General features: G+C 49.6%; 1 protein-coding gene and 1 long non-coding RNA gene across 6 annotated transcripts in view; one reads left to right on the top strand and one right to left on the bottom strand.

Moving 5' to 3' along the window:
* Positions 1–1,655: 1,655 nt before the first annotated feature.
* LOC116658158 lies at positions 1,656–25,268 on the top strand. Its single transcript, XR_004313344.1, has 4 exons — positions 1,656–1,761; positions 6,274–6,277; positions 19,320–19,323; positions 25,256–25,268. It is a non-coding gene; the product is annotated as an uncharacterized LOC116658158 (long non-coding RNA).
* Positions 4,136–25,613, bottom strand: part of NQO2 (N-ribosyldihydronicotinamide:quinone reductase 2) — a 33,648-nt gene continuing 12,170 nt past the window's right edge. Inside the window, exons 4-10 of one of the 5 annotated variants that reach the window (XM_032462418.1) lie at positions 24,422–24,561; positions 23,010–23,180; positions 17,552–17,682; positions 16,326–16,439; positions 15,239–15,340; positions 6,682–6,864; positions 4,136–6,032 (exon numbers count right to left, since the gene is read on the bottom strand). In XM_032462418.1, the coding sequence (XP_032318309.1) occupies positions 6,682–6,864; positions 15,239–15,340; positions 16,326–16,439; positions 17,552–17,682; positions 23,010–23,180; positions 24,422–24,428 (708 nt within the window). In that variant the 5' untranslated portion in view covers positions 24,429–24,561 and the 3' untranslated portion in view covers positions 4,136–6,032. The other 4 variants (XM_032462417.1, XM_032462419.1, XM_032462420.1 and 1 more) reach the window with 4 other exon arrangements.

Here is a 25,613-nt window from a genome sequence, read left to right as displayed (position 1 = left end):
TGTCCACTGACATGTGAATGAATATACAAGCTGTACAGTCATACAGTGGAACTCCACTCTGCAATAAAAAGAGTGAATGGTGCCCTGACCGTGGTGCGCTGAATCCCAAAGCAACAGCGCTGAGTGAGAGAAGCCAGAGGGGGAAAATACACACTGCATGAGTCCATTCCCGTGAAGTTCTAGAACACGCAAACCAGTCTATAGTGACAGGAAGCAGGCCAGCGGTTTCTTGGTGGTGATGGGAAAAGAGGGGCTGAAAGTGAGGGACTACAAAGGGGCACAAGGTAACTTTTCAAAGGACAAATATATTCACTACCTTGATTTTGTGAAGGTTTTGTGAGTGTGTACATATGGTCATTTCTTATCAAATCATACACATAAAATATGTACTATTTGCCATATGTCAGTTATACCTCGATAAAACTACTTTTAACCTCCCTCCACCAAAAGAATGAAATCTGACTTTTTGCAAGAAACCATGCAAGCAAGAAGAGAACAAAGTAAAATATATTCTTTTGAAAGAAAAAAACCACACCAATCTAGAATTTTATTCCCATTGACACTATCCTTCAAAACTGAAGGAGAAATAAAAATGTTCTAAGAAACTGAGGATCTGTCACTAGACGTGCCCTGTGAAAAATGTTAGAAGAAGTTCTCCAGGGGGAGGGAGAATGATATGGGTGAGAAATTCAGATCTACATAAAAGGAAGAATGTTAGAAAAATAAAAAATGAAGGTAAAATAAAACATTTTATTATTCTTAATATAATAAGTAAGTGTTCAAAGTAAGAACAGTAACAATACGTTCAGTGATGGAGCGTATGCATAGGTGAGAGGAATGACAGCGGTGTGCCCAGGGATGGCGGGGAGACTTACGGATACTCCACCATAAGGTACCTGCACTGGCTGGGAAGCAGTATAATGCCATTTGAAAGCAGATTTAGATTTGTCATGAATGTGTATTGCAAACTCTAGGGCAACCACTAAAGTAATTTTTAAAAGAAGTATAATTGATATACCAAGAAGAGTAAAATGGAAAAATGAAATGCTCAGTTCAACCCAGAGAATGCATAAAAAGAGGGGGAGTTTTAAAAAAAGAGAGAGACAAAGAACAAGTGCAACAAAAAGTAGTTACAGACATGGCAGGTCTCAATTAACTCTCTCAATAATCGCTTAACATTAATTGATCTAAATATACTGAATAACAGACAAAGACTATCAGGTGCAGAATAAAACAAGGCCCAACTATATGCTGTCTACTAGAACCTCACTTCAAATACAAAAGCACAGATGGGTTAAAAGCAAAAGGATGGAGAAAGACACACCATGCTAACAGTAATCAACACAAAACAAAACAAGCTGAAACAGCTATATTAATTCCAGGCCAAGCAGACTTTAGAGCCAGGATCAATGATAAAGAGGGGAATCACATAGTGATAAAGGGGTCAGTTCTCCAAGACGATGAAAAGAGCCTTGATGTACATGCATCTAACACCAGAGGCTCAAAGTGTGTGAAGAACCATTGACAGAACTTCGAGGAGAAACAGACAGTTCCACTATTGTGGCCTGAAGTTTCAGGACTCCTCCTTCAGTAACTGATGGATTCAGCAGGCAGAAATATCAGTAAGAATTTATCTGAACTGACCAGTACTATAATTAACTGGATCTCACTGACATTTCACCCCAAAACAGTAGAATACACAGTCTTCTCAAGACCACATGGAACATTTACCCAGATAGACCATATTCTAGGCCATAATAAGTATCTTAACACATTTAAATAATAGAAACAATACCAAGTATGTCCTTAGATCATAGGAGAATTAAAATATAAACAAAAAACAGAAAGCTGGAAAAATCTCAGTATATTTGGAGCTTAAAGAATCCACATCTAAATAACAACGAGTCAAAAAAAAGAAGTCTCAGTAGAATTTTTTAAATATTTTGACTGAATAAAATAAAACATCAAAATTTGTGGGATGCAGTAAAAGCAGTGCATAGAGGGAAACTTATGGCATTAAATGCAAGTACTAGAAAATAAAAAAGACCTAAGATCAATAATGATGTTCTTCCACATTAGTGACCTAGAGACAGAAGAGCACTGTTAGGCTAAAGCTAGATGAGAAAGAGAAATGATAAAAATTAGAGGTAAAACTAATGACACTGAAATCAGGAAATCATCAGAGAAAATCAATGAAATCAAAATCCTGTTCTTTGAAAAGATCATCAAATTGGTAGACCTCCAACTAAGCTAACCAAGGGAAAACGAGGGAAAGTCACAAATTAGTTTCAGAATTCAAGGAGAGGCCATCACTGCTGATTTTGTGGACGTTAAAAAGGAAATTAAAAAAACACTATGAACAACCCTATGCCCCAAAACTCAATAACTCAGATGATGACCAGTTCCTTGAAAGACACAAACTACTGAAACTTACAAAAAAGTAGGGAATCTGAGTAGGCCTACAACTATTAAAGAATTTGAAAAAGTAATGATCTTACATAAGACAAGCCACTAGGTCCAGACGGTTTCACTGATGAGTTCCATTTGAAAAAGAAATGGTACCAATTCTCCACAATCTCCAGAAACCAGGAAGCAGGAAGATTACTTCCTAACTCATTTTATGAGACCAGCATTACCAAAATCAGATGAAGACATTGCAAGAAAACAATAGTATTTCTTATAAACATAAATATGAAAACAATCAACAAAATATTCACAAATCCCAATCCAACAATGTATACAAAGAATCATATAGCATGATCAATTGGGACGTAGTCCAGGCATGCATGGCTGGTTCAGATTAGAAAATCAATTAACGTAACCCACCACATCAGTAAGCTAAAGATCATATCAGTTGATGCAGAACAGCATTTGAGAAAATCTAACACCAATTCGTGGTAAGTTCTCAGCAAACTAGGAACGGAGGGGGACTTCCTTAACTTGATTAAGGGCACCTACAGAATCCTGCAGGTGACATCACACTTAATGGTGAGAAACTGAATGCTTTTCCCTTAAGAACAGGACCAAGGCAAATCTTGTCTCGCCACTCCTACTCAACATTGTACTGGAAGTCTTAGCTAGTGCAATAAGACAAGAAAAGAAAACACAAAATATACAGATTGGGAAGGGAGAAATAAAATCACCTTTGTTCACAGATGACATGATTCTGTTTGTAGAATATCCCAAAGAATTAGCAAAACAGACAGAAAACCCTCCTTGAGCTAATTAGTAATTTTAGGAAGGTTGCAGGACACAAGGTTAACACACAAAAGTCAATCAGTTTCCTTTATTCCAGCAATGAACAGCTGAAACTTAAACCAACACCATTTGTATTAGCATTTGTATTAGCAAATGAAATAGGTATAAATCTAACAAAACATGCATAGGGTTTAAGTTTGGAAAACTACAAAATTCTGATGAATGAAATCAAAGAAGACCTAAATAGATGGAAAGATATTCCAAATTCATGGTTGGAAGAATAAATATTGTTAAGATGTCAGTTCTTCCCCACTCATCTATAGGTTCAATGTAATGCCAATGAAAATGCCAGCAAGCTATTTTGGGGACATAGACAAGCTGATTCTATGTTTATGTGGAAAGGCAAGAAACTCCGAACAGCCAACACAATACTGGAGGAGAACAAACTTGGAGGACTGACATCAGCTGCCTTCAAAAGTACAGAGCTACAAAGATCAAGACAGTACGGTGCTGGCGAAAGAGAGACACATAGATCAATGGAACAGAATGGAACACCCAGAGGAGCCACACATCTACAGCAGACTAAGCTTTGACAAAGGAGCAAAGGCAATTCAATAGAAGAATGGTAGTCTTTGCAACAAATGGTACTGGAATAATTAGACATCATATGCAAAAAAGGAAATCTACACACAGACCTTTTACGTTCCACAAAAACTAACTAAAAGTTAATCATAGACATAAATTTGAAATGCAAAACTATGAAACTTCTAGAGAAAACATAACAGAAAATCTAGGTGACCTTGGATTTGGTGATGAGTTTTTAGATATGACACCAAAAGCATGATCTACAATAGAAAAATTGACGAGTTAGACTTTATTAAAATGAAAAACTTTTGCTCTGGAAAGAAACTAGTAAGAGAATGAAAACAGACTTCACATACTGGGAGAAAATGTTTGCAAAGCAAATATCTGATAGAGGATTTGTATTCAAATATTAAAAAAAAACTTTAAAGCTCAACAATACAAAAACAAACGACCCTATTAAAAATGGCAAACTATCTGGACACCTCACCAAAGATGGCAAATAAACATATGAAAAGGTGCTTAACATCATTTGTTATTAGGGAACTGCAAACTAAAACAACGAGTTGCTCGCTTATTGTAGTCATCACTACACACCTATCAGAATGGCTAAACAAACAAAAAAACTGGCCATACCAATTGCTGGAGAGGATACTGAAAAATAAGTAACTTTTTCTTTGCTGGTGGGAATGTAAAATGGTACAGCCACTGTAGAAGAAAGCTGGGCAGTTTCTTAAAAACCTAAGCACTGTCTTGCCTGTGACCCACTGATTGCACTCCTACGTATTTACCCAAATGAACTGAAAACTCATGCCCACACAAAAACCTGAACATTGATGTTTATAACAGCTTTATTCATAATTGCTAAAAACTGGAAGCAACCAGGATGTCCTTTAATAGGTGAAGGATAAACTACAGTACACCCATGCAATGGAGTATTATTCAGTAATAAGGAGAAATGCCACAGAAACACATGGAGGACCCTTAAATGCATATTTCTCAGTAAAAGAAGCCAGTCTGAAAGGCTACATATTGTTGGATTCCAAGTATACGACATTTTGGAAAAGGCAAAACTATACATACAGTAAAAAGATCAGTGGTGGCCAAAGGCGTGGGTATAGAGGGGGAAGGACGAGCAGGGGAAACGCAGGGAGCTTCAGCACAGTGAAGCTGTTCTGGGTGACTCTGTAATGGTGGATACGTAACATCAGATATTTGTCAAAACCCACAGACCTTTACCACACACAGAGTGAACCTTAATGAATGCAAACTTTTCTAAAGAATAATTTAGGAGGTCAGGAGATCCAAGGAAAAAATGCAGACTGTGGCAAGAGAGTCTAACTGTACTTCCAAAGTATAAAACAAGCTCACTGCGGAGCGTGGAGGGGGAAAGGGGCTGACCTCAGTCACGCGGACATTTACAGGTAAGAAAGGGAAGGAAGGGACAGCGGGGCTGGGACAGCGTGGAAGATGGTAAGCACTTCGTGTAGATACAGATGGCTACTCACAGAAATATTTATAGATGTACGTATACACATGGGTTGGTGTGCACACAGACAGTTCCTTGCTCTGTCAGTTGAGGGAGCCTGGAGGACCTCACACCATTCAGTGGCAGCGAGCGCACCTGGCGGCCAGATCTTGGTTTCTAAAGGCGTTTCCAATGGAACAAAGCTGAGCAAGATAATTGTGTAAAGTAGCAATAGATTATAGCCTGAAGTGTAAAACAATGTCCATGAGTGCACACTGACACAGGCAAATGACTGAATAAATAAGTAAGTGGGGAAGAAGTAAATCTATGCAGAAGAATTCCAAATAAATCATGTAGATATTCCAGTCTAAAGACGGGGAGCGTAACTCCTGCTCTTTAAGTGTGGGCGCCACAAAGGGACTTCTCCCCAAATAACACAGCGGGCAAAGGGGGAGAGAGGACACAGCTGTTTCAGCTGCTGGCCAGATCAAGCTCAACGCCGACACTCATAAATCACATTGACAGCACGTACCCTGGCTGGGGTGTCCTGAAAATGGCACTTCCCCTCTGCAATCTTCCCCCTGAGACCCATAACTGCAGTCTAACCATGAGAAAACTTCGGGCACATTCATTAGAGGGACATCCTACAATGTACCTCACCAGTATTCTTCAAAACCGTCAAAGTTGTCAAAAACACGAGTCTCTGAGAAACCTCACAGATGAGAGAAGGCTAAGAAGACATGAGAACTGAATTTAACATGGTTTCATGGATGGGATCCTGGAACTGAAAAAAAAAAAAAAAAAGAAGAGATCAGGAAAAAGCTGAAGAGGCTAGAGTGGTTAATCATTTTGAAAAAGACACATTTGGATCCACACGGCCCAACTTTAAGACACTAATGAGTACAGTGTGGAACAGCAAAGGGATAGACACAGGCCAACTAGAGAGAGGAGCGGAGGGAGCAGACCCGCACCAGCCAGCTAGCTGATGACTTTCAGCATTTAAAAAACTAACAGACCATTTTAAGAACAGTTCAGGTTTACAGAAAAACTGAACAGGCAGCACAGTTCCAGACCCCCTCGGACACAGTCCCTCCCATCACCTCGCGTCAGTGTGGTGCATCTGCTACAATTCATGAACCAACCAAAGTCCATGCGCACATCTTAGCGGTTTGCAGTTTTCAAGGAATTGGTCCATTTCATTTAAAGCTTATGTGTATAGAGATGTTCATACAATTATTTTAGTGGCTTATTGGCTTTTTAATGTCTGCAGGTTTGTAGTGATATCCCCTCTTTTCATTATAGCAGTAATTTGTGTCTTGTTAGGGAGGGTATAGCTCACATGGTAGAGCACATGCTTAGCATGCACGAGGTCCTGGGTTCAATCCCCAGTCCCTCCTCTATCTAAAAATAAATAAATAAACAAACAAACCAACCTAATTACAACTGTAGGTTTGACTCCAGCCTCCAGACTGCGGACTGAGAACCGGGAACCGCTCAGGTCCCAGACCGGCCACTGGGTGGCGACCACTGGCAGCGGATCCAAGCCGCACCACAGAGGCTGAGAAAGATGAGCTGACCGGGAACCACAGCCAGAGCCTAACCAGGCTGATTACCTGCTGAAACAAAAATAACAACTTTCTCCATGGAATTTAAATAAGACCCGGAGCTTCACAGCAATGCTTGATCACGGGAGCATTTTTATAATTGGAGCTGCTGTGACGCCTCTGTCCGATCACCCCCACATCTGTGTCATCTTGATGTTAGCACCTCTTGACTTTCTTTTCCCATGCCAAGTTAAGATTTTTCTGGCTCTTTGAATGCCAAGTAATTCTGAATTGTATTCTAGCTACGTTTACCATTATGCTGTTAGCAAACAGAATTCATGGGGATGTAAAGAAGGTAACACACAATGGCCAGGTTTCCCAGGAAAGCAAGGCTCGTTTAAGATCAGGAGAGCAATCGCTGAAATTTACTACATCAACAGATTACAGTTAAAAACACGGTTATCTCAATATATGCATAAAATAATGGATAAATTGAACAATTCATCATACTAATGCTGTATCCTTAAAAGCTTTCACGTTGACATCAATAACAAGATAAGCATGTCCATCCATTGTATAGAAGGTTTCCCTAAAAACACAAAAAGCCAAAAAAAAAAAAAAAGCACAAGAGTTGTAAAAGAAGAAACAAAAGTATCATTATTCATAGATGAATGATGTGGACATCCCAGAGCTGGAGCTCCCTCCCCGTGGGCCCCCCGCCGACAGGTGCAGCGCCACCGCTGCCACATGGGACACTCAGAGCCGGGTGCGTACTCTCTGTGGTCTGTAGGGAGGACAGGGACAACCTGGGGGCACCTCTGACAAAGGAGAGAAGCGGGGATGGAGCGGCAGGAGGAGGGGCGAATTCCCTTCCCTGGTTCTCTGAGAACCGACATCCGACAGTGCTCGCCGCCCGGTCCTCGCGTGTGAATTTACTTCCACGCGCACATAAATACACACACGGATGACAAGTGCAGAGAACGCGGCTAAAGAGAACATCGCCACATTGGCAAAACACCTTTTCGTGCTTTCTGCCCAGTTCTCACTTTGCAGTTGGGACAGGCACCCGCGCCGGGCCCTGGCTCTCCGCGAGCTCCTGCCGGGCGTGCCGAGCGGGCCCGCGCCTCCTCACTTGGGTTTGCAGCGGGCACCCTCCGCGGACGGGCTGACGTCCCTCCCCAGGGACGGCAGGGCGGCCGCCGCTTCCTTTGAGAGCAGTGACGCCCCGTTCCTCTGCGGCCGGCGGCCGGGAAGGCGACCTCCGCGTGGGAAGGCGTCGGCGACGGGCCTCCGCGCTGCCGTCACGGGACCCAGGGGCCGGGGGACCAGCACGAGAGGAGCGCAAAGCTCCGGCTCCGGTTTCGCTGAGTCGCGCGGCCCGGGTCCCCGCCCGCGGCCGTGAAGCGCGACGCGCCAGGCGAGCTGCGAGGGGCGCCTCCTGGGCAGCGCTTCCCAGGAGCAGCTTTGCGGGCTGTGCTCGACACCAGGCATTTTTTCTCTCAGGCTGATGCACCTCTGATCTGCTGTCTTTTTTTCCCACCCACTGTAGTTGGGGTGGAAGAGAGGAGGGGAGGACGCCGCGCAGGGCCGCGCACTCACGCGAAGCCCTTGCGCGCGCGCCTCACTGGCTACCGCGGCCCGCGCGCGCTCCGTTCAGGCGTCCGCGCCAGACGCCCGGAGACCCCAGAGCGGCGGACAGAACCGGTACACGCCAGCTGCCGGGCCGGAGGGGCTGGCCTCCAGGCCCTGGTCTAGGGACGCCGGAGGTCCGTCCGAGGCCCGTGAGCTCGGCTGCGCCTCTCGTCAGGGGTTCAGGGGCTCATCTCGCTGCGCGTGGACCCGGGGTCGGCGTCGCCGCTTCGAACATTGCGGGGGTACCAGTGGCTCCTTTCTGCAAACCCACTCCCGCAAGGTCTGGTCGTGCCCCTCTCTGCTGGAGTGTTGATCACTCAGAGTACTGATAACACAGTGCACTGATACCAGCACATGGCCCCTGAGGCAGCTTGATTTCTGCATTCCTTATCATTCTGCCGTCAGCAACTCATGAGGTTTCTGTTGCTATGGGGCAAGGTTCGGGGTCAGGAGAGGACAGGCTGGGATATGCCCTGCCATTTCCCCTTGCTTCTTATGACCTGAGCAATGCACTTAGAAGTGTGTTTGTTGTGGCTTGTCTGGCCTCTGGAATTTTGCCACAGGCAGGCTTCTGAGAAATCTCGTCTGCAGAGAGCAGGAAGTGAACGTCTCAGTGGGGTTTTCAACCTCAGAAATGCTGCAGAACATCCTTGACCCACAAAACATTCAGCCCTTGCCGAGTGGGGGGCCTCACTCAGGCTTCTCCTCTTCCCGCTGTGAGCGCCCCTGTGGGGTCATGGAGGGTCATTCCTCAAAACAGCCTCTGTTCAGTGCAGCCCCCCACCAATGGCTTCATGGGCCTCAGTGGTTCTGAGCACAAACTCTGGAAAAGGCTGCCTTGGTGTGAGCCTCAGCTCTGCCACAGGAAGCAGGGGGGCCCTGGCAAAGTTCCTGTAACTCTGAGGGGCTCAGTTTACCCAGGTGTAAAATGGAGATGATAGTAAAATCTTACAGGCTACCAGCTCGTGCTGGGAGAAATCTGCACAAAATACAGCCGTTCCATTAGTGACGCAGGGGTTCAAGTGACACACGATCTGATTCCCTAGAAACTCAGTCCTCAGCACATTTTAATAAAGCTGATGACTGAATGCGTTTACACTTCAAAGCACCCATCCCACTTTACAGGAAGAGATAGTGGGAGGCAAACAGGAATCGGACCTACCAGTGTCCACAAGCCAAGTCAGGACTGGCCCCAGCCAGGGGCACCGCAGACAGCATTTCAGCTCTTCCTGGGGCCTCCAGAAAAAGACTACAACGCGCAGGGCTGAGGGCCCCCAGGAATCTTGCACAACCAGCGGGCCCACTAGGAAGGCCTGACCCCCTTCTTCCACAGGTGAGGAAACTGAGGCCCAAAGCTTGTTCAAGGTCAGTCAGTCAGTGCAGAACCGGGACTGGGCCCGGGCCCTGGGCCATCCTTGGTCCCCGTGCCGCCCTCGGTCCCCACGGGGCAGAGTCCTCCTCTTCTTATCTAACCCACTTGGTGAGAAAAATAATTTGATGTGTTACCGCACCCTTTGTTCAAATTCTATACACCTCTGTGTGTTTTTTTATGTCACCATAATCCTACTCCAAAGTCAGTTTGTTTTGCTTTCACTGGAGTAATTCATGTTTCCATGTAACGCTAACTCCGCTTGTTGAATTGCTTAGCACTGCTCTGCCTGCAGTCACTATAAAGCCACTTAAGCAAAAAAGGTGATGTACTTACTGCCTTATGTGACCGGAGACCTGAGGAATGAAATCCTGCTCCAGGCAGGGATGGGTCCAGGTGTCAAGGATGTCCATAGGAAGCCGCCTCCATGGCTTGGACGAGGTCCCCTCAGCGTGGCTCCACTTGCAGACAGACAAGCTCTCCATCGTGGCTTCCGGCCAACCCGACATCACAGCCCGAAGTCCAGAAGCAGGAAAAGCCTCCTCCTCCCTGAGCTCAAAGCTCACGGCCTGGCGCGGGTTTCCTGGGGCAGGGACACTGCGCAGTCAGAGGAGCCATCACCCCATGAAACCACACGGCTTGTGGAAAGGCCATGTTTCCCAGAGGAAAGCCTGGTGTGGCCACGAGAAGAAACGGGGTAGGTGCAGGACAGACGGTGATGACCGTTCACGACGCCTGCCGTCTCAGCCCGGTGTGCAGCCACAACGCTGTCACCACCCGGGTCCCAGGCACACAGGCTGCTTCCAGAGAGGGACTGGGTACTCGGGCTCAAACCCCACATCCAGCCTCTCGAGCTGAGGTCCTTGGGAAGTGTCTTAACCGAACTTGGCTCAGTTTCCCCACCTGTAACGTGGGGGCACCAGAGGACTTGCCCCCAGGGCTGACATGAGGATTCAGTGAGCCAACAATACGCGTGGAGAATTTATACCAGCCCCGGCACAGCGCGGTTTCAGCATCTGATACGTGTTAGCTATTCTCATTCACTGTACAAGTAGCGTCCCTAAGGAAACAAAATTTAACTCAGCAAGCTGCTTTTGCTTTGTCTGCAGCATTTCCTGACGTCCATCCTGGAAGCGGAGTTGTCCGGGCAAAGGCTGAGTGTGTGTGTAGCTCTTGTTACTTGTTGCCAGACGGTGTCACAGGCGGACTGCTCGGTGCTGGGGACACCCACGTGATCTCCAGCCCTCGGGTCGGGTCTCATCTGGGGTTAGAACCTTCCTTTAAGGGCAGAACAGTACAGCCCGAGCATAGGTCTGGCAGACGGAGGGCCACCTGGGTGCGGCCGCCCCATGGTTCCTTCATTGTGGGCCCCCAACCTCGTGTGCCTCCTCTCTCCTGCCCCCCAGACCTGTGCCCCTTCCCTCTCCCACACTCCCAGCTGCTCCCAAACCCGTGACACCTTCCTGATCTCAAGTAGAGAAATCTCTTTCCTCTTTTTTTTTTTAACCAACTTCCACCCAAACCCTAACGCTGCATAACCAAGGAGAACTTCCTGAATGTTAAAAGGCCCCCAAAAATGCTCCTAAGAAAAACGGCGCCAAGGCTTAGAATAACCTTCTAAGGCTGCCATCCACTCTTGCCACCCTGCCGAGGCTGAGTGGGTCTAAGTGTTTCAGCGGGGAGACTCTAAAACCAGTGTAACGGGGGCCCAGGGCCGGGGGAGCTAACGAGACACAACCGGGTCCGAGCCTCGGGTGCTCACAGCTTTGCCCGGAAGCCAGGGTGAACATCCCGCGTGTTCAAGGCCAAGCTGTCCCAGGGAAAGAGGACTTCGATGACCTGCACGAGGACAGGCGGGTTTCGGGCCGGTGGGCAAGACAAGCATGTGCGGGAGGCCGCTCACCCACGCGTGCGGCCTGACCGGACGCGGGTTGTGGCGGGCCCCAGGGCCGGGCCCGAGCGCCAGCGACGGCTCCTGCCGCTTACTGAGGTGAGGAGGCATGGGAAGGAGAAGGCCGAGCCCCGCTGACGACGTGCTGGATCCGAGGTGCCCAGGGAGACAGTGGGCAGAATTCTCCAGGGGGACCAGAAACTCGGCGGGACTCAGGAGACAGAATCCGATCGGCAGCAGCCCAGGGCACGTGAGGGAACTTCTGCCACAGAAAACTAGGCAAAGAGACACACAGGACAGAAGGCAGGCCTTGGGGTGACGGTGACCTCCTGGCCCGCCCGGACCCCGCTCCCGGGCCAGGCAGGAAACACGGGCCGCAAAGGGGCTTCGATGAGCAGCTGTGAGCCCGAGAACTGCATGGAGACACCGAGGGTGACGAGAGCCGGGAGAACCCCAGCCGAGAAGCCGATCTTTCGGGGCTGACACCCTGGACAAGAGGCTGGCCCCCGAGCATCACTGAAGGTTTCACCTTCGCACATCGGGCTAACCAGGGCTTTTTAAGACAGCGCGCCTGGAAATATACACGATGGTGCAGAGAAAACCCCAAATCCACAAACATCCAAAACAGAGGAGAAAGAGAAAGTCTGCAGACAGAAATGCAAACGTGTGTGTGACGGGTCTGCCTCCGACACCACGGTGGAGGCATTTCCGCACTTCCGTCTCGCCTGACTCCCAGGGAGACCGTAGAGGAGACAGCCTGGCAGTCACCGAAGGGGAATCTGTGGGTCTTGCATCAAGACTTTTGGGTGAAGATAGAATCAGAAGCTAGGACTCAGACACTGAAGGGGAGCATGTGGCTGGGGAGAGGTCCCGGCGCCCCAGGGAGGGTCTCTGCCGAGTCGGGACTGCTGCGCTCTGAGCGCCCGTGAGCCGTCATCGTCAAAAGACACTTCACCCTGTGGATTCTGGGGCTGGTCCCCAGGGGCTGTGGGAGGAGTGTGTTCAACGTCTGGGCCGATCAGGGAGCTCCTTCTTGTGGACAGACACTCAGAAGTAAGCACCTTCTGAGGATTTTCTGACCATCCCAGCACATCCAGGATGAAGGCTTGAGAAGCTGCAGCTAACCTGGCATTTAGGGAACCTCTACGTGAAAGATACTCGACAAAACAGAAGATGGGAGATTGTGAAGAAGCAGCTTCTGGAAAAGACACCCCAGAACAGGGCCCAAAAGAGAATCCGAAGCAGGCAGGTCCAAAGTCTGGAGAGAACGATCTCGAGAGAACCGAAGAGGACGAGTCTCAGCCTGCTCTGGGGAGACACTCCCGCTACAGAAGCCTGCACCTCAGGTCATTCTCAGCAGTGTTCCCTGAACACATGCAGCGACAGGATGCCTGCGGACTAGTGCTTGGAAACGTTACCGTCACCTGCACTCGGCGATTTTAAAGATGTGCTAAGTGGCTGCTCGATTAAAACTTCACAGTCATGATGCCAAAAAAAGACACAGAAGTCAGTCCCAGCGCAGCACTAACACTAGCCGTGAAGAGATTAAACTTCCCTATGAGAAGTGGAAATTTGAGTTATGAAATGAAACAAAATGAAACCTGACAGATCCAGCTCTGTGCCCAGAGAACTATCCGCAAACAGCACGACCCGTGAGGCCGAAAACAGGGAGACGGAAAGATATGAGAAAAGAGAAGGCATCAAAATGGAAGGAGCCGGAGGCCGAGGCCCCGCAGAGGAGGACCAGCACAGCCGCGGCGCCCGAGGCCCGACTGGCCGGAGGCCCCGGGGGGCAGACACGCAGCACCAGGCACGCCTGCTTTGTCCTGGGGTCGTTTATTAATGACACGGGCCTGCACCGCCGGGGGCGGGGTGGGGGGAGGCGCCACGTGGTGCGTCCGCGGCCCAGGGCGTCACTGCCCAAAGTACCAGGGGGGCCTGCAGTCGATGGGCTCTTCCTTCCAGATGGTCTTCAGCCTCTCGGCCCAGGAGGCCACCATCCCCCTTCTTTCTTCTTCCGACGCAAATTCGGGAGCAAAACTGATCTGAGGGGCGAGGACTTTAAATCCACAGAAGTGCAGTGCGCCGTGCTGCAGCCACAAGGGAGGAGAGCTGGTCAGAGGTCCGCCCGCACGCATGCTCGTTCAGCCATCAAAGGGGAGGCGGAGGGGGACAGACCCCTGCCCTGGGGCCTCAGCGCGCGGCCCCCCGCCGCGCCCCAGCTCCCTGCCGGCAGGTTCCAGTTCTACCCTGAAAACCGAGATCACTCTGTAATCTCTGCTGCTGAGTCAGACACCAAGTTCACGGTTCTGACTGATGAGGCAAATTACGGCACACCATGTGATGGAACATTCTAGAGGGAGGTTTTCCTAGCTATAACCACAGAAGGCTGATCAGGGTATCTGTTAAAGGTAAAAAGTGGGAAAGCTGAAGCAGTGTCTGTGGGGCACCGTTTATGTAAAAAAAATAAACGCAACAAACCAAACAATAAAAAGTACACACTGAGGAGCCACGCGGCTGTGAAGAAATGCCCCCGGTGACTGACGGCGGCTGTCACCAAGGCGGATTAAGAGGGCTCAGTTTGTTTTTATATTTTACAGTCTCATTTTTTTCTAATATGTACTTTGGCACACCAAAAAAAAAAAAAAGGTGAAGATTTTTAAAAAGCAAGACTAACGACAGCTGAGAGACGCCGGCCTGAGGGGAGGGAGCCCACGCTGTAAGTGGCCTTCCTCCGCAGCTGGGCTGTCACTTGATGGAATCGCTAACCCGTCTCCTTTCCAAGAAGACATTTTTTTTCTAGAAATATCACTGTCCTTCCCTTAAACCCACACCCCTGTCCAGGCCTCCCCATCAGGGTGGGTGGGCGGGTGGAACCCAACCCACTGTCTGCATTTTTAAAGCCCATTTAAAGGCGACAACGACCTCCTCCCCGCTGGACGCAGGTCCCTCTCAACAACCTGGATGAGCGGTCCCCAGGCAGGTTTCCGGGTCTGCTGGGACTTCCGTACTGGAAATGGCGGCCCAGCCGGGGCTGTCCACTTTGCTGGCCCAGCGCCCGCCGCTTCCCTCTGCAGACAGCAGACCTTGGCACCACCCCACCCCGCCACCCCAGGCCAGGGGCTAACTCCTGGGCCCCTTGAGTCAGGGGTGGGCTCTGGGGATGGGGTGGGCGTGAGTCTGTGCAGATGTGGCCCGGGGCGCCTCTGGCTAGGGTTCGGGGGCAAGGTTGCCTTCAGGCAGCACAGCCAGGGTGTGGGTGGCTCTACGCCCCCAGCTCTCGACACCTAGCGCCACCTGGGGGCTTCTGTTTACCCCGGCAGGGGCCAGCCAGCCAGGTGGGCTTGGCCTCCGTCCACATAAGATCAAAGCTGTCGTTATAACGTGTGTCCTCATCCGCCAGCATTTCAGTGCTGCTCAGTAAAGCATCAAGGAGGCGAGAGGGTACCATTTCCTCTATCTGGAGGGGGGCACGTCAAAACGGCCTGGCTTTCAGGCCTAAGTCACATCTCACTTTATACCTTGGGGAGGGTGGGGCCAAGGGGCTGGGGTACCTGGAGGGGCCACAGGAAGTATCGGAAGTCTCCGCTGACTCCAGTTTTCGAGTACATCTCAGCCGTGCCGCCGGTGGTCAAGGAGAGGATGGCTGATTTACCCTGCAGGGGGGAAGGCGTGCACTGAAGGGACCCCAGCCGAGCAGAGTGACAGAGGCGACAGACACAACCCCAGCATGAAGGGTTGTGACGACCAGGAGGGAAAACCCGGGGATGGACACACTCCCATCCTGTCAAGCCCAGGGTGACAGCTACATCCAACAGGAAGAGGGCAGGCAACAGGCAGAGGGAACGGCCCCAGCGCAGGCGGAGATGGGCGCAGGCTTCAGGGCAGCGGGTGAGGAATGGGCGGGGCCAGGCCGAGGCTACACCAGGGGGTGGGGGTGGGGGGTGGCTGGGGGGATGAGGGGTGCCGCTGGAGCGCCCAGCTCTGGGACCACCCAGCAAGGGCAGCATCTCTTCTGGGTCCAAAACTCAGAGTTTCTCCATACACATTTATTTTCTGAGGCTTTTAGAATTTAAAATGTCATCTGTTTTAGCGGGAACTTCACAGCTGCCTTGAGCTGTGTGTCTGCCAGGTTCCTGGCGATCCCCACCCTGAACGCGGGCGTTGCGTTATCCTGTTTTCTGGGGGGAGGAGGTAGTTAGGTTTATTTATTTATTTTTGATGGAGGTGCTGGGGATTGAACCCAGGACCTCATGCATGCTAAGCACATGTTCTACCACTGAGCTATACCCTCCTCCCACGTTATCCTGTATTCAAGGTGGGTACACGATGCTCAGAGGCGAGCCTGTGCACGGCCAGGTGAGGGACCGCGTTGTGCAACAGGTGCCCCCGGAGCCGGTGACCCCGTGCAGCCACACCCTCCGCCCCCAGCCCGCCCTGCGCCCTGGCCTCGAGCACGACGCTTGGGGCTCTCTGGACCCCTGCTGCAGGAAAAGCCCGTGACCTCAGGAACAAAGCAGCACACGGGCTGTGCACACAGCTGGGGCCCAGTCAACGTTTGCTCGGACAAAAAGCAAATGAGAAAGGACTTGCTGAGACACCCCTTCCCTCCCCACGCACACCAGCCCTCCGGGCGCCTACCTTGAGGAAGCCGTCGTCGTAGAAGCCGGGCAGGTCGAAGGCAAAGCCCTGGCACAGCACCCTGTCCATCCAGCCCTTCAGGATGGCGGGCACGCTGAACCAGTACAGCGGGAACTGCGGGCGCGGCGCGGAGGGGCTTCAGCTCCAGTCTGTCCATCCGGGGGTTCGGGCAGCCTCCCCTCCCCTCCCCTCCTCCCCCCTCCCCCCTCCACACCCCCACCCCGGGGGCCGGGCAAGCGTCACCCAGGTGACCTGTGTGCAGAGCAGGCAGGGCTGACCACGTCCTGGCTGCTGTCACAGGTGGCTCTGTGCCCCCTGGTGCCGGCCCCAACCCAGAGGGCTGGGAGATGCCCACTGGAAGCTCTGCTGGCCCCCGGCTCTGGGGAGCAGTCCTGTGACCCACCCAGTCCAGGGGATAGAGGGCAGGTGTGGGAAAAAATCTGCCCCCTCCACGCTGGGGGGGGGGGTGAGGGTGTAGGTTCTGAGAAAGTTCAGGTTCTACACAAACTGAAGCGGGGTCCTCAGATCCCACACACCAGCAGGAGCATGCCCTGGCGTCCGCCCTGGTCCCGGTCAACGTTTGCCCTAACCCTGCACCCAGCAGTGCCATCAGTGAAAAGATATGAGCCCAGGAAATAATGTTACCAAAGGTGGAAAGAAGCCCACATTTCATGTGCTTTCACTATAAATCCAACTCAGACTTGCCACCAAAATCCAAGCTCCACAACCTTCCACTGTGGGGTGCTGGCAAGTTATTTAACCTCTCTATGCCTCCTTTTCCTGATTTGCAAATAGCTCCCCATCTGGGATGACTGGTGGGCGAATACGGGAGGGTGGGTGGGTGAGGCCATCAGTGAGGGGACAACAAAGGAAGATTCTCATCTTGACGACCAGGATGCCTAAGGCAGGAGTCACACTTGGCCCAAGTTACCCTGAGAACACTCGTGTGGACAAATCTGGTTCTCACGCAGCCCCAGTACGTCCAGGGCAGGGGATGGCAGGGGAACGGAGGACGCGCCGTCCATGTGATCAGATGTGTCAGGACCACGGGCTACAGGGAGACCCCGCTTCCCAGGGGTCAGGGTCTTCCAGACGGTGTCGGCCCCTGGGCCTCCCGACCCAAGTAGACAGAAGTGAGGGTGCAGATGTGCTGGGAACTCAGCACCGGGAAGGGCCTGCACACGGAACGACGGGAGTTTGGCGGGAAGATCAGAGGAAAGACAAACCTGAAATATCACCAGGTCGGCCTCCTGAACCTTTTTCTGCTCCTGGACGATGTCACTGCTCAGAGCCGCCTTCTTGTAGGCTTCATACACTTCCACCCCGTAACTGAAGGTCTCGGGGTTAGAGAGGGTGCCTGGGGGACACGACAAATGTTCTCCTCAGGTGGCGTCTGCAGTGCATGCATCACTGTCACCTGGACGTCCCCCACCTCACCCCCTAAAGGCACCAGACAGTCACTGAGATCCCGCCAGGTGCCAGGCCCTGTGGTCAGACTGTGGACACAAAGAGAAGCAGCCACTGTCCTGACCTTCAAGGGACTCCAAGTCCAGTAGGAGACGTGGATAAGTAATCAAACAATTAACACACAAAACACGATGAGTCTGCTCGCACCGTGTAACATCAGGGCTGGATAAGCCTCACATCCCACACCGGGATGCGGGTGGCCTCACACTGGGGTGTGTCACAACGCAGTGGCCCAAAGGGCAGTGACCGGCCCAGTGACCCTGGGCGTGAGCTCTGTGGACGGGGTTCTGACGACGGAGCAGGAGTTCTCTAGGCAGCCCAGAGAACTGGAGGGAAGTGGAGGACGTTCTGGGCAAGGACAAGCTGGCCGGCCAGGAAAGGGCCACGGGGAGCACATGGGGAGGACGTGGGGTGAGAGGCTGGGAGGGCCGCAGGGGACGTGTCAGCAGAGGTGGGCCAGGTCTCGTGAGCCCTGATAAGGGGCTTAAAGCTTCCTGCGCACAGGGGGCCACTCCCCATAGACAGAAACGCTCCGAATGGGTTGGAGTCACTGTGGCCGCAGGGACTGAGGAGCAGGTCTGGTTGGGGTGGAGAGGTCAGGCGGCAGCATGGGTGGGAGGAGGTGTGGGCTGAGGCCTGCCGGACGCCCGCAGCACTAAACCGAAAGACAAGTTTACACTTTGATCTTTGCCTTTAGTGGGTTCTCGACAACCAGAGTGCGTCACCCAAAGGCACCGATCAGATCACCGGGACTCGCCGCCCACCGCGTGCTGTGCTGCACACGTCACCTTTCCATCTTCATAATACCTGTGAGCAGGGTAGCTCCCCACCTACCAGAGGGGAGACGGCCCAGGGTGACCCTGCCACCATGGGGGGCCTGCAGAGGGGCTACCAAGGGCTGAGAACATCCCAGGGCACCGCCTCCTCTCAGCCCCTGCTGGACGCTTTCTGTGCACAAAGCTCCGCGGGGACCCTGGGGACCCTGAGCAGGAGGGACCGGGTCCAAGGTGTGGTGCCCACCGTGGACACTGGGTGCTTCTGATCATGGGAAACAGACGAGAAAATGCGCACGGGCCATCTTATACGTTCCAGGTAAAAGGAAAAAGCGCCAAAGCCAAGGTATCCAGGTATCACGGGACATGGGACTGTTTTTGTAAGTGTGGTGTGGGGAGGCCTCTCTAGGGGAAAGAGGACATCCAAGAGCCGCGAACACATGCTGACTGACGGCTTGAAGTAGAAGCCGACAGCAAAGACGCAAGTCAGCAGGAGAACTGGCGAGCTACAGCACGCATGCGGCGAGGTGCCGGTGTGCAAGACTCCGGCAGCGCCAGTGAATAAAGCAGGTCCCCATCTACACCTGCACTTGCAGACGTCCAAAGCTGGCGCCAGCAGGCCCTTCGTGGGCGGAGCAAGATATGCGAGGAGCCACAGCGAAACGCCGGGCCGCCGCCCCGGGGCCGTGCAGGGCTTGCAGGGTCCCCCCTCTGCCCGTCAGTTCACCGCACTTAAAATGCTTCTTACAGCGAGCCTTGTCACCACCTGATTCGCTGGAAAACCAGGAGTCCCTTCGCATAACCCTCTCAGTTTTCCCAGCCCGTGCTCCGCGGCTCATTGAGAGGAAACAGTTGATTGGTTTCTTAAAAGAGAGGAAAGACAACGATGCCAGTTACTCCCATCAGCACTAAATTTTAAGTCGGGGGTCCTTAACACAACCACAGACAGAAGGAAAGCAAAGGAATTAAACACCGGAAACGCGGAGGAGAAATGATTATTTGCAGATGATCTGACTGTCTATCAGAAAGCCCCAGAAAATCAGCTGAAAACTACTACAGTGAGAAAATTCACAGAGCTGGACACGCACACAGTAAACCTCTTTGCGTAGGGTAACGGAACCCAGGTGACAGGAATCACGCAGTATCTGCATAAACAAAACTCATAAACAGACCTGGAAGGTTGTAACGGAACAAAGCAAAAGAAGGGCCACCCCCATCTCCGGGACAAAAACACTCGGCCCCGTAAAGTCCATCTGTAAACTCAACGGGGCCTCAATAGAGGCATCACCCGTTACGTTTTGAATCTGGAACACTAATTCAAAAGACTGTAGGGATAAGTAAAAAGGGGGGAGGGTATAGCTCAGGGGGTGGAGCGCGTGCTTAATTAGCACACACAAGGTCCTGGGTTCAATCCCCAGCACCTCCATTAAAAATAAACAAACAAACCTAATTACCTCCCCATCCCCCAAAGTAGAAAAGAAAAATAAAAGTAGTTGGGGAAAAATAGAAAATAAGGGAAAAGAGGGTGATTTAACTCCATCAGACGTTAAACTTGCCAAAATAATTAAAGCCACGTGGTACTGAGTCACGGAGGGGAAAACCAAACCAGCACGCCAGGAGCAGACAGAGTCAAACCTGCGTGGGAATTAGATCACAGCGAAGTTGGCATTTTAAATCGGGGCAACAGCTGGGTCACGAAATAAACGGTGGTGAGACAGCTAGGTTCTCAGAAAAAACCTGGACCCACATCACACACCAAAATAAACCCCGAACAGATAAACTATTTAAATTTAAAAAGCGGAACCTGTCAAATATCACAAGAAACTATAACAATGTAAAAAAAAAATAAGCTTATATACTTTATATGACACAAAATCCAGGTGTCAGAAAGTTTGACCTCTAGTCAGAGAAAGACAAACATCATACTGTATCACTTATATGTGGAGTCTGGAAAAATGATACAAACAAACTTATTAATAAAACAGAAGCAGACACACAGGCATAGAAAACCAACTTATTACTACCAAAGGGGAAAAGGTGGGGAGGGATAAATCGGGAGTTAGGAATCTGCAGATACAAACTACTATGTATAAAATAGATAAACAACAAGGACCTACCATACAGCACAGGGAACTATATTTAGTACCTTGTAGTAACTTATAATGAAAAAGAATATGAAAAACAATATATTTATGTATAACTGAATCATTATGTTGAATATCAGAAACTAATATGACATTGTAAATCAACTATAGTTCAATTTTAAAAATAAAAAAAATTTTAAGAAAAAAGTAAATCGCATATTAAAAAATGACCGCTAATCAAAAGCCAACTAAGCAAAAGTAAATGAACTCTTGTGTGAAAAAAAACCCACCACAAGCAAAGTCAAAACTAAAAAAAATTAGGTAAAAATGTATTTACACTTCATATCCCACACTCTAGGCTAATTTTTTAATATATAAAGAGCTCTTCAAAATCAATTAAAAAAAGACTAACAGAAGAGTAAGTAAGAAATATGAACAGATAATTCACAGGAAAGAAAATATTTAAATTTTTATTAAAATATCAATGTAAATATTTATAAATATAAAATATTAACATAAATGAAAAGCTACAAGTATTTAGCTTTTTTAAAAGAATATTAAAAAAAATCTTCAAGACATCATATTGTACACCTTGAATCCTTTGTCAATTATATCTCAATCAAGCTGGAAAAAATGCTTCTTAAATATATACAAAAATGGTAACACTCACTTACAGTGTGAGAAAGGCAAAGGAGAACTGTGCAGAGAGACCATTTTTCCACCTATCAGATTGGCAATTATCAAAAAATTGGTAAGAGGGAAGGAACCAGCACTTGCGGCACTGCTTGTGGGAGACGAGCCGCAGCACCAACGGGAAGCAATCTGACATCATCTGCGAGAACGAAAAACCCATAGTCCCTCCGACCGGAGCTCGTCTCCTGGATACAGGTGCACAGGTAGGACGGCCCACCTGGCCGCGCTGCCCGCTGCGCTCTGTTTGTAACAGCGGAAGGGAGAAACAACCTAAATGCCCTTTAGTGGCACCTCCACACCGTGGGGGACTCTGCAGCAGCAAAAAAGCAAGCAACGCGCAAAGCAAAGTACGGCGCATGCTCCCCTTTCTGAAAAGAGCGCAGGGAACTGGAGGGTGTACCCTGAGTCGCCTTAGGGTGTGTCCAGACACAGACAATCTCCAGAAAGATCGAGAGACAGCAGGTGACACTTGGGGGCAGAGAGACCTGGTGGCTGGGGGATGGGGAAGAAGACTTGCACTGTAGACTTTCTCGACTTGAGAACTGTACAGCATGTGCAATGATTAGCTTTGTTTTCAAACACTTTTTAATTAAAAACATATAAATAAGGCCAAAAAAAAAAAAAACCAACCCAAACAACCAATCTGATTTAAGAATGGGCAAAGGATCTGAACAGACATCTTTCCAAAGAGAACATACAGATGCCAACAGGCCCATGAAAAGATGCTCAGCATCACTAGTCATCAGGGAAATTCAAGTCAAAGTGACAGTGAGAGACCACTTCTCGCCTGTCAGAATGGCTCTCATCCAAAAGACAAGAGATGAGTGCTGGGGGGATGTGGAGAAAAAGGAACCCTTGGGCACTGCTGGTGGGAATGTAAACTGGTGCAGCCACTATAGAGAACAGTGTGGAGGTTCCTCAAAAAATTATAATAGAACTATCACATAACCTAGTAATTCCACTTCTGGGTATTTATCTGAAGAAAATGAAAGCACTCTCTCTCTCAAAAAAAAAAAAATCTGTACCTCATTGTCTACTACAGAATTATTTACAACAGCCAAGACACAGAAACAACCTAAATGCCCATCGATGGACGACTGGACAAAGAAGCTGTGATCTGTACACATAGGGGAGTACCATTCAGCCATCAAAAGGAAGGAAACCTTGCCATTTGCAACAACAAGGATGGACCTTGCAGGCCTCATGCTAAGGCCTCAACAAGGATGGACCTTGCAGGCCTCAGACAAATACTGCATGATCTCACTTTTATGTGGAATCTTAAAACCCAAACCAAAACCAAAAATGACCGAGCTCATGAATACAGAAAACAGATTGGTGGCTGCCTGGCACGGGGGGTGGGGTGGTGGGTGATACAGATGAAGGGGTCAGATGGACAAACTTTCAGCTGTTAGATGAGTAAGTCATGGGGACGCCATGCACAGCACGGCAACCACAGTGAAGACAACTGCACATCTGAAGGAGCAGATCTTGAAAGTTCTTAACACAAGAGGAAAAAACTGTAACTATTGTGGTGGCCATTTTGCAACGTATACGAGCACCGAATCCTTCTGGTGTGCACCTGAAACGAACATGTTATGTCAGTTACTCCTCAGGAAAAAGACGCACACACAAGGAAGCTTCAAAAGCCGGTTTACCCCGTGACTCACCAGTGATATCGTTCCTCGTGGCCCTCGGCTCAAAGTCCATGGCGTAGAGATCAGACACGGTGATGCTGCAGCCCTGCCGGCCCAGCTCCGCCACCGCCACGTCCTTCAGGGACCCGTTGAAAGACTTGGGCTCCTGGTGTGCGTAGACTATGAGCACTTTCTTACCTAAACCTGGACAAGAAACGACTGCTCTTGAAGGACGACCCCTCTGTCAGAATTCAGCAATCACTAAGGGGACAAGGTAGTGTCTAGGTGCGTCACAATGGCCGAAGCAAAGAAATACCGACCTTTTTTATTTTATGGGTGGCAGTTTTAAAATCACAAGCATTTAAAACAATCTAGCTGTACTGTAGTTTATCACCACCTGAGTTCACTGATACACAGCTACACAGCGGGTCAAATTACGACGCCCCGAAAGTAACACAGCTGAGTTCTGTAACAGCCCCCTCTGTTCGGGTCATCCTCTGAGAAATTTAGCCCTGCTGTCCAACATCGTAAGAGGACAAGACCATAACGGACCTTCCATGTGAACCCTTCGCTAGCAGGCATCTGTCCCAGACACACAGCTCTGCTTCCTTCCCCTTCGTCAAAATTTGACACTTAAACAAGATATGAAAAATCGGATCCCTCGTCCCCGGGGGAGGCAGGGACTGTGCGGAGTCTGGCTCTCGGGAGCAAGGCTGACAAGAGGCTGTAAGAACAGCGGATTCTGACAGGTCCTGCCTGTGTCGTTAACAGCCTCTGAAGTAGCATTTCCCTCGTCTGAAAGGTTCCACCAATTTCTTCTCGGAGGCAGCTGTGGGGGTTTGTTTAAATTTTCCCCGGGAACATCTAAAACCAAAATGTTTAAACTCTTGATTTTAATTATTCCATTTAAGCCCTTAAGGAACAAATATAAATGTTAGTTTGAAGCAAACAGTCCTGGGGCATTCAGCTGAGTGTAAAGGTTGAATTCTGTGAGTTATATTAATAATTAACACTTTTATTTGAGCTTCTCAGACTCTGTTATTAAGTAACTCTATGTGGGGGCTTAGTAGAAAATGGATTCAAATGAAATATCTAAAACAAAACAAAACAAAACAAAACAAAACAAACAAACCCCAACAAAATAACAAACAAAAACCAAAGGGAAAAAAAGAAATATCCACACCAATGGTTCTCTTCTGGGGCAGTGCTGCCTCCAGGGCCGAGACAGGACAAGCACCACCCTTACTTTCAAGAAACTTGTATTTCGGTGGGGTTGAAACAGACAATAAAACAAGTAAGAAAATACAAAACCAGATACTTCCAGAGAGCAGTCGACATTATAAACAAGTTTTACACTTCAGTGTTGTCTGGAGCTTCTATAACACTGTATTCAACTTCTAAATAACATTTTAGTTTTAAAAAGTTTAACCCCCCCCGTAGCTGACCTGCCATGCTCTAGGAGGTGGACGCTCTCTCTGAATCCCGCCAAGAGGAGGCTGCGCTGCTAATTCTGGGCACAGAAGGGCTGAGTGTGGTGGGCGCCCGGCTTGCAGGCTCAGTCACTCTCCTTAGTGACCCCGACAACCTAGGAGAGAAAACAGACGCTGAGGAAGGAGGGGAGACAGGCGGGGAGGTCAATGTACAGCCATGTACAGGTCCAGGCAGAGGGACCAGCGTGCGTAAGGCAGGAGGTGGGAACTGGTGTGAGGGGTTCCAGAGAGCCTGTTTCAGGGGGAGGGTATAGCTCAGTGGTAGAGTTTATGCTTAGCATGTACAAGGTCCTGGGTTCAATCTACAGTACCTCCATTAAATATATATATATATGTATAAACAAACTTAATCCCCCCTAAGACAAAACAAAATTAAAAAAAATAACATGACACAGAAAGCCTGTTTGACCCGCCTGTGGTTAAAATAGAGAGCCGGGTGGGATCTGTAGGACAGAGGCCAAGATTGTATCCTGAGACTAAAAGAAAGCCATTGTGACATGTTATGCAGGAGTGATATGACCTGATTACCTCAGACAGGTCATCGTGTCACTGCAGACTTAGGGGACACCTCATCCTGAGATTCCCAGGGTGAGGGACCAAAGACACTGGTTTGGAAGAAAAGCTTTAACTTTCGTGCTGGCAGCAGGGCATGCATTCTTCGTGTCCCCAGGCCTCACCATTCCCTATTGCTCTGTTCGGCCCACTTGCCGTGTTTACATCACCTGCCAGGCCACTTGAGGCCTTTGGGTTTCTGACTCCCCTTCTGGTCCAGTTCCCCAAGTTGTACAGAACAGAAACCTGCGGCCCAGGAAGTAGGCTACTTGTCCAAAATAGACTCAAGCTGGGCTCCTGACTTGCTTTTGGAGCTGCCACGTCCCCCCGGCCTTCCTTGCCCCAATCCACAGCACGGATAGGCTTCTCCTCCCTTAGGAGTCACGCACTTAGCGGTCAACAGGAAAAACGAGCCACGTGGTTATCAAATATATATACCACATCAAATGGGCTGATTTTTTTTGATGCACACTATTTCATCTTAATCCGCAACCAAAAGCTATTTCACGACGGCCAGGCAGCGCCTATCATGCTAACAGCCAGTTAACACTCCCTGGTGGCTGCACTGGGGCTTGCACGCCCATCCCCGACCGCT

The sequence above is a fragment of the Camelus ferus genome, chromosome 20 (assembly GCF_009834535.1).
Source record: "Camelus ferus isolate YT-003-E chromosome 20, BCGSAC_Cfer_1.0, whole genome shotgun sequence".
Taxonomy (NCBI): domain Eukaryota; kingdom Metazoa; phylum Chordata; class Mammalia; order Artiodactyla; family Camelidae; genus Camelus; species Camelus ferus.
This window is presented reverse-complemented; position numbering and strand designations above follow the sequence as displayed.